General features: G+C 42.1%; 1 protein-coding gene across 5 annotated transcripts in view; it reads left to right on the top strand.

Annotated features, from left to right (window-relative positions):
- Positions 1 to 7002: 7002 nt before the first annotated feature.
- sema5ba (sema domain, seven thrombospondin repeats (type 1 and type 1-like), transmembrane domain (TM) and short cytoplasmic domain, (semaphorin) 5Ba) overlaps positions 7003 to 14675 on the top strand; it is a 53101-nt gene continuing 45428 nt past the window's right edge. For all 5 annotated transcript variants that reach the window (XM_086123304.1, XM_086123303.1, XM_086123302.1 and 2 more), the window contains exon 1: positions 7003 to 7165. In XM_086123304.1, coding sequence (XP_085979430.1) covers positions 7042 to 7165 — 124 coding nt within the window. In that variant the 5' untranslated portion in view covers positions 7003 to 7041. The remainder of the gene's footprint in view (positions 7166 to 14675) is intronic.

Here is a 14675-nt window from a genome sequence, read left to right as displayed (position 1 = left end):
AACAACCAAGTTACAAATGAAAATTACTGTAACAGTTTGTTTGACTTCAACAGCAGAGTTTCACGTTGTCTTTGATGAGCATCACAACGCTCTCTGGAAGTCAAATTGCAGCAAGAAAAGCAAAACAAAGACACAGGCAGACCTCCCCGCAGTGCACTGACCTGGCCCTCATCCAACATGGCGGCCTGCCTCGCCTCCACTTGACCACACGGTCGGGTGTGTGTGTGCGCGGGTGTGTGTGTAAAACACAGATGAAGGATTTGAGCTGCAATGTGCAGGAAAAAAAAAGAAAGAAGGCAAGCCATTAAAAGCTTCCACTCAGCGCGAGGCGTTCAATGTCCTGCCAAGTGCATGCATTGTTACAGCACTCATTCAGCTTTTTTATTTTTTATTTTTTTTTTATGAGGCTTGGATTACTTTTTTTATGTTTGTCTCAGGAAGATTCTATCAATGTGCTTTTCTGCGACATCTATGCTGACAGGATCAAATCAGCACCAGAATGAGTTTGTAAGACAAGCGTCCAAGTTCCTGGCAACTCAACAAGTTAGATATATTGTGTCTTTGAACAACCACGTGTCTTGGATGGTAAGATTACACATATGTTATTGGCAAATAGCAAATAGTGGCATTGTGACACATTGTTGACACCGAGTGAAGGACACATTAACGAAGTTATATACGTTGCCTTTGCGTGACAGTCGCGTGTCTTTGATGAGTTTCAAATCCAAACAATCTTTGACGAGTGACAAATCTACATATTGTCTTTGTTGAACATATTGTGTCTTTGCGAGCCCCTGTTACAACCTTATTGTCATACATTATCAACAAAGCTGCACACCTTGTCTTTGATATCGTTTTGAATACCCGATCGAGATGGCAAAATAATTAAGACACAAAAAATGAAATCCACTACTCACTCTACTTTTGGGCAACACTTCTAGAAAATGGTGTTGCTTTCCTGGTGTGTTAGTGATGTTGCAGTGGTGCAAGAAGTTCAATGTCCACCCGTCCACGCTCGACGCCCGACTGACGCAGCTCATCAATAATCATCAGCCTCAAATCCTCGTCTCATCAAAGACCCCATTGATCCTTTTAGCTGATGAGCTCATGAACGTGAGCCAAATTCAGAGCAAACACTGCCCGTTTGCATGTCGCCCGCTAGATAGGATTGACCATGTACATAATTTTTGCGCTTATATCGTACTTATGGTTGTCCTTTGAATTATGAAGGCTGTATTTTTGCGGCACGTATCAGTCCACTTGTTTCCTGTATTTTCCACAGTGCCTCATTGTGCCTGTAATGAGCCACAAACGTGCACATCTTGGGCTCTATTTTTGTTTGAGCTGGTGTTGGTCATTTTGCAGATGAGTGGAGGGAAGTCCGCCGCTGTGGGAGTGGTCACAGCTGACTTGTAAAGTTCTCTCATAAAGTTAACTGAACATTTAAAGCAAAAGTTCCCGGAAGTTAACGGTAATAAAGTGATCTCTTGTTGGTTGTCAGGTTTTCAGAATCAGACGATATTTGTCAAAATTGTCAAAAATCGGTGGAGTAAATTTGTCCGGCCGAGAATCGGGTTAACGACTACAGAGAAAGATCAGATTTCACCAAAAAATGTGAATTGCGCATCATGCCCTTTGGTGAGAACGTAGCTCTTGATGTGGCCTGAGCATGCGGAATTTTGGATTGACTTTCTGCCACCACGGCGCAGTGAGCCTCGCACGAAAATAAGGAGCCGCAGGCATTTGTGCGTAGTTTCACATTTCGTTTTTGATTTTAGCATGAAAGTCATACTTGGTGTCTTATCGGAGGTTCGTCACTGTGGGGTTGGATGTCCTCTTGGTTTTGGGTGGAGATCGTGCCAGACTGACGTGAGCCACAGTTCCAGGATTACGGGACTGGAGTTTCGCCGCGGGAGCTCATTGTTTTCCTTTCCTTTGGATTTAGTCTCAGTCCAGCGCCTTTGATGTTGTGGCTGTTGTACTACGGCAGCAGTGTTTTGTTTTGTATTGTTGGCTCAATAAATGCACAAAAAGATGCTAAAAAGGCACCCGAGACTTTTACACTATACCCCCACTGGACATCATTTGTTCTGATTTACCAATTGTGAATGGTGACTCATTCATGCAGGTCTTTTTTTTTTTCTCTCCATTTCCTGAGAATTCCTCTACTTTTTGACCCCTCCAAAAAATTATTATTCTTGGAAATACGCCCAAAATAGAGCTGAACACTTCCTGTTTTTAATTTTTGGTTATTATTTGTTATGATCAGAAAAATCCATCCGTCTGTTATCTGATCAAAGTTTTGCGATTCATCTTTTGTTAAAAACAAAAACAAAAACATTTAAATGAAGTCCAAATAAAGACTGATCTTTAGTTTGGATTGATTTCCAGCTTTGATGTCGCTGCTACTGAGCACGTTTGGCAGCAGTAGCATCAGATAAGAGCGCCGCGCTTGAGTGAAATCAAGCCCGACGTTCACCAAAATAAGATAAGATAAGATATCCTTTATTTGTCCCACAATGGGGAAATTTACAGTCTACAGCAGCAAGATTGTGAGTAGAAGAAGAAAGAAGGAAAAAAAAGTTTTTTTTTTCCATTCACAGATAAAGATAAGGTAGCTGTGCTATTTACCAATGTTTGTCACATCATTTCATTTTTTTTTATTCAGCAGCCTGACAGCAGTCGGTAGGAACGAGCGGCGGTATCTTGCAGCGCCTTGTGACGTGTCTTTCCATTAGGCGGTCTCTCTTATGTTGCTGTCTTACCAGATGAATGTGAAGAGATAAGGCTCAAAGTTGATCCGACGTGTAAACAGCCGTCAAATATTGTGATGGAGAGCGGAGGAGGAAGAGCTACGAGGAGGTGGAGGTGCAAAAGTGTCAGTCAAAGCGGGAGGATGAGGAGGGATTCTGAATAATGGACATTTTTCAATTTGGTTTGAATTGACAAGCCTCTTACGATGTAGATGCCTGAGATATCGCTTGTTTCAACGTAATATCTATTTTTTAAAGATTTGCTCATTATTAATGGTTGGATGATTCTAGGATTTTGGAAATCTTTTATTAAGTTGCGTAACACATACACACTTGCAGCATCGGAGTAAATTGGATTCATTTGTGACAATTTGTATCGATTACTTGCCTTTTTTTTTTTTTGCCAGTTATTCGAGTTTTGATCATTTAGGTGTTGCTTGTGGAACTTTGGAACACTTTAATGATATAGGCAATAGCTCCACTCTGGAAAAAAAGCTTTTGTTGAATGGAAGTTAGACTATACAGCTACCTAAAAAAAAAAAAAGATCCATTTATTTTTATAACCACTTGATGAATTAAAATGGAGTATTTTTTTCAGTGTACTAATTTTGAACGAGCCAAGCAGTGTGTGCATCTATAGTGGTGTCACACGAAGGGCTTTATGGGAATTATTCCTCCTGACTTGCTGCAGTGAATAAGTGTGACAATGAAGATAATGGCGACGGTGGGAAGGGGCCACATTGGTATTGGGGGGCAGCGTTTTAGTGCAATGCCAATGTTCATACTGCGCATCACGTTTATAGACGAAATACCCTTTTTTTTTCTTTTAGCAATGAAACGTCTGCATTTTGAATGTTGCTCTCGACGATGCTACGTGGAAGGAGCTAAAGTACAAGATGCATTATATAAATATCGACATGTTAATCGGGGGGGGGGGTGGTTTACGTCAAGGCAGCCCCCTCCTCATTCGTGTCTATTTTCAGTCGCAGGCGAGTCTGAGCCGCTTGTCCAGGTTGCCACGGTAACAGGCCGCCGCCATTTGTTCCAATGAGTCGGATCGCTTTCAATGAAGCGCTAAGCTAAAATAACTTCCGCGCACGCGTCACTTGACTGTAATTTCTCTACTGTTGATGAGCTTTCCGGCTTCTAACGCGCTTGAACTCTGATGAACTTTTAAGGTATACCCCCCCCCCCCCACCTCTTGACCCCAAGCAAGCCCCACCACGCACACACGCACACACATTGTGGCGCCGCCCCTAAGCTCCATTGAAAAGTTGCGGTTTGTTTACGAGAGCGCCACTGTGGGTCTTTGCCGCGTTCATGAACGGCCGGTGAATGAAAGACTCAGCCCTCCTCCGTCTCACTATTGCCTCTCCCAGGATCGCGGTGAAAAGGAAGGCACGCCTACCCGGTCCCCACTCGGTGCCCCCCGCCTGCCCCGCAACCCCACCCGCGCCCAAGTGATGCTAAGTTGGTGAGTAGCCGCTTTCATTTCCTCACTTTCCGCCTCCTTTTTGTGCTTTCTTTACGCTGGGAAATTCCAACAATTCCCCGTTTTTTTCCTCGCTTGGGCCTGGAATGTTTCACTGGGGCTTGAAAGATGAAGACTCATGCGCGTTTGGTGTGCAAAGTGGCATGTACCCAACAAGAACACCGAACAATTTGGAAAAAGAGTAAATGTTTTCCTAAATATTGCAATTTAATATGCAATTTTTTTTCCAAGGTTCTCTTCGCAAACATAGATTTACATATACTTTGGCTTTGCTGAAAGCAAGCTCCCAAAAATAACAGTTCTCCTAAAAATGTTATGCCTATTTTCAAAAAATCTTTTTAAAAATGAATAATATTTTTCTCAAAATGACGTGCCTTTTTTACTGGTAATATTGCATCTTTATTTCACTGTAATGTATGACACCTCTTAAAAAATCATTTAATTATTATTATTATTATTATCTTTTTAGCAAAAGACTTTTTAGCAACTTTTTTTTCTTTTATGCTTAAAATCTTACCACCAATACAGAGAGGTTTTTTTTCTAAAAAGAAAATGTGCTTTCTCCATGTAGTATTTTGACTTCCCTCCCACAAAAAAGGGAAAAAAAATCCAAATCATGCAACTTTTATTCCCCGCAAAATGTTTTTTTTCCCCGTGTTACTGGTTTTCTAAAAGAGAAAAAAATTTCAAATAATTTTTCCCAAAAAATATTCAAGAAAATTTCATCCTGCCAAAATACCTTAATTTTGCTTGAAATGATATATGTTGATTGTACATAATATTACAACCCTTTTTTGATAGTTATTCATCATTATTTTATTCTTTTACTGTGGTGCCATTTTCTAGCAGCATGGGGACCCCTGGCGGTTCTCCAGCGGACTTGCTGTTGTTGTTACCTCCGCCAAGGCCCCCCAAGCCTTGTTTGCTGATATTTAGTTGCGGATGCTAAGAATGCGCCGGAAGAAAACAAGTTCTTTTCTCAGGCAAACTGGGGTACGGGGAGGCGGGCGGGCTGACAGTGGTGTTGGAGGGTATCACATGGGGGAGGGGGGTTGGGGGTTCTCTCTTCATTCTCCCTGGCAAACGAGCACGCCACCATTGTGGCATGGCCACGGCGCATTAGTGCGTCTTTACAAGGTGGGAGCATTCAGCGCACAAAGATGGGCACATCCTTGGACGGCCTCACACTGGGGGCCTTCACTTCTCAGCGGGGGGAGGGGGTGCGCGCCAAGAGGGTCCCCCCCCTGCGTTAGCAACGCATGCGGGATGATGATGATGATGATGATGTCATTGCTTGGCTCTGACCGGCTCGTCTTCCCGAAGACTTCATCATGTCCACTAGGCTCATAAGGGCTTCGTAGACTTCATCTCAGATTTTCATTTGGATAACATTTCATTTAGACTTCAGGTGGACCCGATAGACTTCATGCCTACTTTAGTTAGACTTTGTAGAGTTCTTATGGACTTCATTTTGAGTAAGCATCATTGAGACATCATGAAGACTTCATTGCACACTTCATTTTGAGTTCCTATAGACTGCAAGTGGACATCTTATGGACCTCGTTAGACTTCATTTTCAGCTCACACTTACTCCATGTAGACTTTATCTTGACTAGTTCGTGAGTTCACATAAATTACACGTATACTTCATTTAGATGTCATGTAGACTTGATTTAGACCTCACGTTAACTTGACCAACTTCATGTATACTTCATTGAGAGTGTAGAATTTCCACTGGACTTCATTTTACACTTCACTTTCAGTTCAGATGAACGACATCACTTAATTTTCATTTAGCCTTTATGAGGACATCATGTACAGTTTATGTGGAGGTTATTTCGATTTCATTTTGAGGTCCTGTATGCCGGATGTGGACTTCTCAGTTGACTTCAGGTAGACTTCATTTTGATTTCAAAAAGATTTGATGCGGTCTGGAGGTGGACTTCATTTTAGTGAATGTGGATTCTTTTAAAACATTTTTAGACTTCATGAGGATATTTTTGAGTTTTAACACTACATGTGGAGGGGTTTTTTCTAGCTTCATGTTTACTTCATTTACAATTTCATGTCGATTTCCTTATCGGTTCATATTGACTACACGTAAGCTTCTTAGAGACTTGATGCAAACTTTGAGACTTCATGTAGCGTTCATGGAGACTTCATTCTGACTTCATGAAGTTTTCATGTAGACTTCATTTACACTTCATTTAGGACGCCATGTGGACTTCATTTAGGCTTCAATGTGGACTTAATTTACACTTCATAAAAACGTCATGTAATCTTGAAAATTTTCATAGAGTTTCTTTAGCCTCCGTGTTGACATGCAAGACTTTATGTAGACGTCGCATAGTTTGTATAGACTTTATTTAATCGTCATATAAAATTCTTTGGCTCGATGTTCACTTGCTAGCCAGGAGGCTGCATTTCTCCAATTTTATTTCCTCATCCCTGTTGTTTGTGTGTGCTCAGTGTCTTTTTTCTTTTTCATCTCATCAAGTTCAACTTTTTATACGTCCGTGATTGATGTCCTACTCATTTGTTTCCCCCAGGGAATTTTTTAAATGTTTTTTTTTTTTTGGATGGGGCTTTTATGAACTCCATCGCTCAGCTCAAGTGGGTCTGGCGGCCTTTGTGTTGGGGGGTTACGCAAGGGGGGGCGCCGACTATAAATCGCTCGCTGATCTTTGGAAGCTGCGTCCGAGCAGACTGGATTCCCGGAGGCTAACTGGCTAATTATTAGCCACCTCCTCCGGTGATTCTCGGAATCCCGTTGCCGTCCTTCCTTTATATGCCGACATGGATGACATTTTAGTCAAGTGGATGCTAGGCGAGGGTAGTGTGTTAGCGTTAGCGCAATGTATTAGCTTTAGGGCGACGGATGAGAAGATATTTGAAGCCGAGGACCAATTTGTTGCTCCCGGTGAGTGTTCGCGTGATTATTTTTCAGCGCGGATTAGCGGTTAGCGGCTCGAGCCTGCTTTCTAATCAGAGCAGGACCGGAGACTAAAAAGGAGACCAGCAGGGATAAGTTCAGTTTGTCTACAGTTTAAAGACTTTTGCGTCCATGTTTCAGCTGGGCACGTTTTGAAAGGTGCCGACATGCTAGAGAATAGCATATGTGATGTGGAATTGACTAAAGTCTCGTAATTTAAATTGACGTCTGATATTGTTCTATACACCGTGATCATTTTCAGTTAACATTTTTAATGAACACAGATGTACTGAACAAAAATAAAATAATGACTGTTGGTTAAAAAAAAGTGCACAAATAAACTAAGAAACAAATTGAAAGCAATATTGCCACAAGTGAGCAATCAAAAATGACATTGAAATGTTTTTTATTTATTTTATTTTTTTTATTACACATGAATTCACTACAACATAGACAAAGATAATGCCATTCAAACCACCTAGAAAGTCTGGGAAAATGGCCTATCTTTCTCTCTACTGTAAAGTTCAACAAATATTCAATTATAAAGTATAGTAAAACATATAGTAAGCATTAAGGAACAAAAAAATAATTTTATTCATTTTATATATATATATATATATATATATATATATATATACCTGTATATATATATATATTAGATGATTGATCTGAAATTTATTCTGCCAAATATCAGAATCTCCATCACCTTAAAAAAAATTCATATTGGTCCAGCCCTGATAAAGAGCTATTAAAAAAAAAAAAATACAAACAGCGAACCATAACTGAGGTGTTTTGCTTTGGCTCTCAACATAGAGTGCTCCACATAAACAGAGGTGTGCACCTAAACGAGCATTTAAAGTGTACTTGGTCAGTTTGAACAAAAGCCAAACGCCTTTACAATAAGAGTTCTTTTCCACTTGTTTTATTGTCGCGCTGAGGGTCAAATGACGGCTGTCTTAATTGTCCTTTTTTGATTTCCCCCCTCGGTGCCATCAGAGGCGTTCCTACGCAGGAAGTCAATGAGGCGTCAAAATAAATCAGTGGACGTATCAAAAGAGGAAACAAGGACTCGCGTGAAAGAAAAGGACACCGTTGCCCCGTGTGTTTTTGTTCTTCTCCTTTGCACATAATCAATCAGTTCCCTTTCATGCCTCTTCTCCATTTTTCTTTCCTTTTTTTCCCCCATTCCAGGGGAACAAAAGGTTTGATTTGGACCTCCTCCTCCATCTTGCAATATCCATTTTCGTTACAAAGATGTTTGCCAGACACACACACACAAAAAGAAAAAAAATATATCAAAGGTAATTCGATGGCTCAAGGACAATCACGTAGAGGTCGTCTCGATGGATTTGAGATGCATCGCGACACCTTTTAGGGAATTGAACACAATATTGACGAGTTAATTAAAGAAAATGCCATCATCTCAATGCAAAACATGTTACAGTGAGCACAATGAAAAATTGCGCTAGCATAAATGTACAGTATATAGAAATATTTTTAGAAGAAATGGAACCCCAAAACTACACAAATAATGAAAAAGAAGTGCGCAACTATTACACACACACACACGCACACACAAATCTACTATCCGTTAGTAGACAGAACTATGTGTGGCTCTGTTGCCTTAGGAGTTCCACAGGGCTCAATTTTGAGGCCGCTGCTCTTCTCTTTATATTTTCTGCCTTTGCTTCTATTCCGAGAGTGCTTAGTTAGTGAGATTTCTGACCCGTTCGGGAGGAAAGATGGTTTCTCAGCGTTTTCATCGTTTCAGAGACATTAAAACCTCGATGGCCTTGGAAGTTTTTAAATCCTAAAGGAAGGAAAACTGAAGTGACAGTGTTTGTTCCCAGATGCCCATGTTGACAGTATGCAAAGTCAACATTTTTCAGTTGGATTGATTTTTAAATTGAATCAGCAAAGCTGTGCAGTTGTCAAGTCCATCTTTACCTTGGACAGCTGGCAAAGGTGAAGCCCTTTTCATGCACAAGACTACATAGAAACTGGAATCCACAGCACTATTACATCACAAATGGATTACTGTAATTCACTTTGTTTTGGAGTCAGCCAGTCCCCTGTAAACATCTCCAGTTGTCTCATGTTTTCAAAGTGCTCTATAAATAAAGTTGAGTTGAGCCAAGTTGTCCGGTTCGTGTCTTCTTTTCTCCTTAACCCAAAAAGATGATTTGGCTCACAGGAGGCTGTTGAAATTCTTCTCCGATTGACGCCTCATGTCAGCATTAGCATTCAGCAGCCAACCGGATTACTGTCCCGCTCCAGAATGACCTCCTTTATTTTATCCAATGGCATTTCTATGCAGCATTAATCAGAGGGAGCTTTTAGGGCGGACATGTTTTTTTCCAACTTTCAATCTTATTTTCTCCCAGCCGCATTGTGTGACTGCTAATGAGATCTTAGGAGGAATCTTCCATTTCCTGCCAGGCTTGATGGCATTTACCATGAAGAACAGATTGTGATGACACTTGTCATTTCTTCTTGTTTTTGTTGTTGGTTTTTTTTTTTTGTCAGCGGGTGAAGTCGCTGGCGTGACGGGTAACCAGCCAATGTGTTGTGAGACCACAAAGCAATTAAACGTGGCTACAAGCTGTTTGGGTTTTCAAGATGACATCACATTGGATTTAATTACATATGAATCATAACCATAATCATTTTAATAGCAGATTAGCGACGTGAAGCTTCACGGTCTTGCTTTTCTTTCGTGCACTGTGGTTTCCTCATTAGGAGTTTATCAAATGGAGCAAACATTTCATGACATTGACTACATTTTGGCGTTTAATGTGAGGAAGGTCGTCCAATTAATTAGACCAGCTACTTTGGCTAGCATCTCACTTATCGCTACATGTTTGAGCCATGAAAATATATCCACTTAAAGCTACCAGGGGCAGGATTATAGTATCTCACCGAGTCATTGCTGAACTTTCCACATTGTGACAAGAGGCGCTAATCAGCAGCTAGCTCACAAGCTAACTGCCTTACCAGGGTCCTTTTGGCTGGTAGATGAACTTCTTTGATCTAATGTAGACTACCTGGGATGGACTATTCTAGACTGAAAATTGCTCAGTTTTGGCCTAGATGCAGATGAGGTAGATAAATCCACGCTACGTGGACTCTGGGAGTTCTGGTCCAGTAAGGTTCAGTAGATGAGTTAGATGGTAGGCCTGTTTAACCCTTTCATTGACAGCGGTTAATACAGTGGACAGCTTATCATGTTATCAGGTAACTGGGTGCATGAAAGGGTTAAATAAAAGGCCAGTGTGGGCAGTGTAGTTATTCTGCCGCAGGAGAAGTACTCTAGATGCGGACTACAGTTTTGTTAGTCCAGCTGGTAGTTGACTCGACTCCTTGTCCACTCGAGGAGGTTTTACTAGTTTCGCCGGTCAGACAGTCCAGTTGGCAGCTTCGGACCTGAGTGGTTGTGCTCCATTCAAGAGCTTTTGTAAATGTGGTCTACAGGTATGCCAGTCCAAACAGGAAGACTGTGTGATCTCGGGAAGTTTCCGTTTTGCAGGTCCTGTACACGTGGACTACATTTTGTCATGCAATACTGGGATAGTCCAGTCCATTTCGATTTTCTGCATTCAGTATGGTCGTATGAACTGTGAGTGCACCGCAGCGATGGGTCAAAATGACCTTCTGCTTTTTAACTGTTAAGAAGCCAGTAGCAGTTGTGGAGATGCTGCTTCATGAGGCCAAGAATGACAGACGGCCGTACGAACATCACAACCTTTTGGTCCGCTCTCATTTCACACGCTACAACAAAATAAATCCATCTGCTAAAGTGACTCGCTGGTGTGTGTATGCGAGTGGACGTATGAGTTTGTGTGTGTGCACGCGTGTAGCTGTGTTTGTGTCTGTTCGTGTACGTACGTGTTTGTGAGAATGTGAGTGTCTGCGCGGATGTAGAAATGTGAACATCATTGCATTTGTGTGTGTGCGTGCGCGGGTGTGTAGTCGTCCAGCAAACTTTAATAAAAGTTCTGCAGCCAATCCGATAGCCGCAGTGGAGTGATGAATTCCTGCTGCTAAAATCCAATAAGATGGATTAGTCCCGTTCAGCTCCCTGATCAGCTGTTTGTGTGCAAACGAGATCGATGGCGTGTCGGCGACCCGCCGCGCCCTCCGTGTTCCAACCGGTCGCCGGTGACACGTCGCTCGCATTAGCTGTCGCCGCGAGCACGAAAGTGGTGGTGGCGGCAGCGGCGGTGAAATGACAGCTCTCTGAATTGACCCGGCCGACTTTTGTTATCCTTATTGCAAAACTTGACAGGAGGGTGAGAGCCTAGAATGTATCATTTTTTTGGGGGGGCAGTATATGTTATTTTTTAGGGGTGAAGTATTGCGTTTTTGTTGTGCCAAAGTGAAAACCTTTGGTGATCACTGATTGCATTTTTGTGAGCAAATATTGCACGTTTGTTGCTAATTATATAATTTATGTGGCAATAAGTCCCATTTTGAGAGCAAATGATGGCAATTAGGGAGGGGGGGGGGGTTGTTCTAAAACAACTTTTCGTGGTCAATTGTTACATTTTTGTGCATTGGACTTTGAATGCCAGAACATACAATCGAATTTAATGCACCTTTATTTATATGCCGCTTTGTATGACCCTTTGTGATCAACGATTGAATATTTGTGCACAAATATTGCATTTTTGGGGCAAAATATTCAAGTTTTATGCCATAATTCTTTCCCTTGGTAAGGCTTATTCTAAAATCAAGGGAAAAAGAACTATACATTAAAATAGTTTTTAAAAATTAATTTCAATTACAGTTGTTCAACGTACTGATCACTTGAACTTATAAGCGTTTCTTTGACAAATTCTTCCAAACAGGTGTGGGCTAAACATAAGTCGGACAGTCATGAGTCAGTTTACATCAACGATGCAAACCAGCTTGTGGATTTCTCACATCTTATAAATAAAATGTATTATTATTATTATTATTATTATTTTTGTCATGTTTCATGAAACAATGATACGTAAGCGTGAACTGCACTTCTTGGTGCCAGTCAATAAATGCTACGCTCAGTGTCTGTCGAGTGGCCTGATGCAGTGTTCTTAATCTACTACCTCTGTTGTTTTGGGGAGTTTTTTTAAAATTTTGTGATTTTTTTTTTTTTTTTAGCTGCGGTAAGCTTTCCCGCCGCCATGTTTTATCTGAGTCAAGTCAATTTGCCGGCTGTCTTGTAAGGCTGCCCCATAAAATAAAACGTCGCACTCATCCTTCAGCAGTGATCTGCATGCCAACCACTTTGCGGCCTAATAGAAAATGTATAATGCGCCCTTGTCGGCGGCCAGGCTCATGAGTAAAAGCGCTCTCGCTGGCGCACGCTTCCAGGCCACTCGTAAACAGGCTGATGGAATCCACTCAGGTTTGTGCCCGTATTTACATAACTAATGTGGTATTCTTTCCTTAAAGATGGTTTGTCAAATACACTTGTCGCTCTAAAATTCTTGGATACTTGATGTGGAGTCGTTTAGGCAGGATCATCTTTCAATGACGAACTAATCACATCAAATATTGCATTAATGTGGGGGATTAGCCTGTTTGAGCCAAAAAAGGAGAGCCTTAAGGAGAATTCGTCCTATTTGCTGAGTGGGACGTAGATCTGACTGTCATCCACATACCAGTGAAAGGAAATAGCACGCTTTCTTAAGGTGGAACCCAGAGACATAAAATAGACGGCAAACAGCAGGGGCCCCAAAATTGAACCCTGTGGATCACCATACGACACTGGGGCAAATCGAGACTCCGAGTAACCCAAGTCTAACACAGAAAGTCCTGCCTGCCAAATAGGATCAAACCCCCTCCAGAGAGCTGAACCACGAAATTCCCACCTGGTGCTGCTAACGAGCAGACAGAACTCTGTGGTCCACCGTATCGAACACTGCAGTCAGGTCCAACAAAACAAGACGCACATACTTTCCACTGTCATTAGCTGGGAGGATGCCATTAAAAACTCATAAAAGGGCTGACTGTGTCCAGTACAGCATCTTAAGACACGACGGCAAAACCTCCATGACGTTATTGTTACTCCCAAAAAGATTTCAACTGAGTGTGCGCCACTTTTTTTTCCCAGAATTTTGGAAATAAAAGGCAGCTTGGAAATGTAAACTTTGAAAATGTGTGTTTGTGTAGCCATATCTTCAACGTGACCCGCTGAAGGAGTCGGCATGTCTGAACGCCGCGTGGCGTAAACACGTCCCGGCGGGGGAGCGACGACGTCTGGTAAGATAGTGGCTGATAACAGCTGATAACGGCAGATAGCCATAACTCCATCATGGCCGCCCCCAACGTGGAGCATGTGAGGAATCCAACACACACAAACAAGCGCACACACGTGTGTGTGGAGGGGGTCCTCACACTCATTTGTACCTGCCAGTTGGGGGGAGGCACCGGGTTGGGGGTGTGACCTCAATCAGACCGGCGCTCAGAGAGCCAGAACATGCCACTCGGACGCAACGTTCTTTTCTAAACATTGGGTCAAATGTGCCACGTGTGTGTCCGGGCATCAGAGAGAATTTGAGTGTGAGGTTGTGTGTGTGCTGTGTGGAGTTTTGAGAGTATTCTAAGCGGGTGTTGATGTGAGTGTCTGAGTTTGTGCGTGCACTACGTTGGTTGTGCGCGCATGCTACGTGTGTGTATGTTATCGGGCATGTTGCTTATTGTGCCAAACATTCCTCTTTGCACTGCTGCCTTGAAACCTGCGGGCACCCTCATCAACTCAACACGTGTTTGTTCAACTGCAGAGGGGGCGGGCGGCAGCGAAGGCGAGCAACACTCAGATGGATATCGTGCATAATTTGAAGCATGCATTGAAGCAAACCATATTCACTTGTGAAGGTCATATAGCGTCATGCTAGCACACAATACAGAAGGCCGTGGACATGCTAGTGAAACTAGCATCATTGTTGTGGTATTTAGAAGCCTTTGAAGAGCCTATATAGATATGATAGCAACACATGTTGTTAGAGGATATAACAAAACTGAAAGGCATACCTTCACTATCCTCTGATAAAAACGGAAAATTTTCTTGCCGCTTAGTTGCGACAGTCTTCTCTTATTGTCTGTATACATTATACGGCCCGCTGATGGTTAAGGCACATGCACCAGTCACAGCCGATTGGATGACTACATTAAAACATGATTCCTCAAAAGTTTAATTCTTTGCATTGCGTTTTAATTGTGTTATTACAGTGTCATTACTATGTTTTTATAAAGTACAAAACTTTAGAGGACTATTTTGCCTATTAAAATGTTAATTACCTTTTTTGTTGGTGTTTTGGGAGCGCGTCATTTGATTTTGAGTGTAAGTAAGTAGCGAGGCCTCCGTCTCCATAAAGGTGGACCGTTAGCCACGATTCAATCAATCCAGCCCATTGATTCGACGACAATATCTCCACCCGTTTATGGTGCTCATTTTAGCGCTTAACTTTTTGGGCCAAAGAGCGCGGCTGTAAAGATCGCCCGGCCGTGACTTTAC

The sequence above is a fragment of the Hippocampus guttulatus genome, chromosome 11, assembly GCF_054856545.1.
Source record: "Hippocampus guttulatus isolate MCC_2025c chromosome 11, RoL_Hgut_1.0, whole genome shotgun sequence".
Classification (NCBI taxonomy): Eukaryota; Metazoa; Chordata; class Actinopteri; order Syngnathiformes; family Syngnathidae; genus Hippocampus; species Hippocampus guttulatus.
The sequence above is the reverse complement of the archived record's forward strand: the minus strand, read 5'-3'. Positions and strand labels throughout refer to the sequence as shown.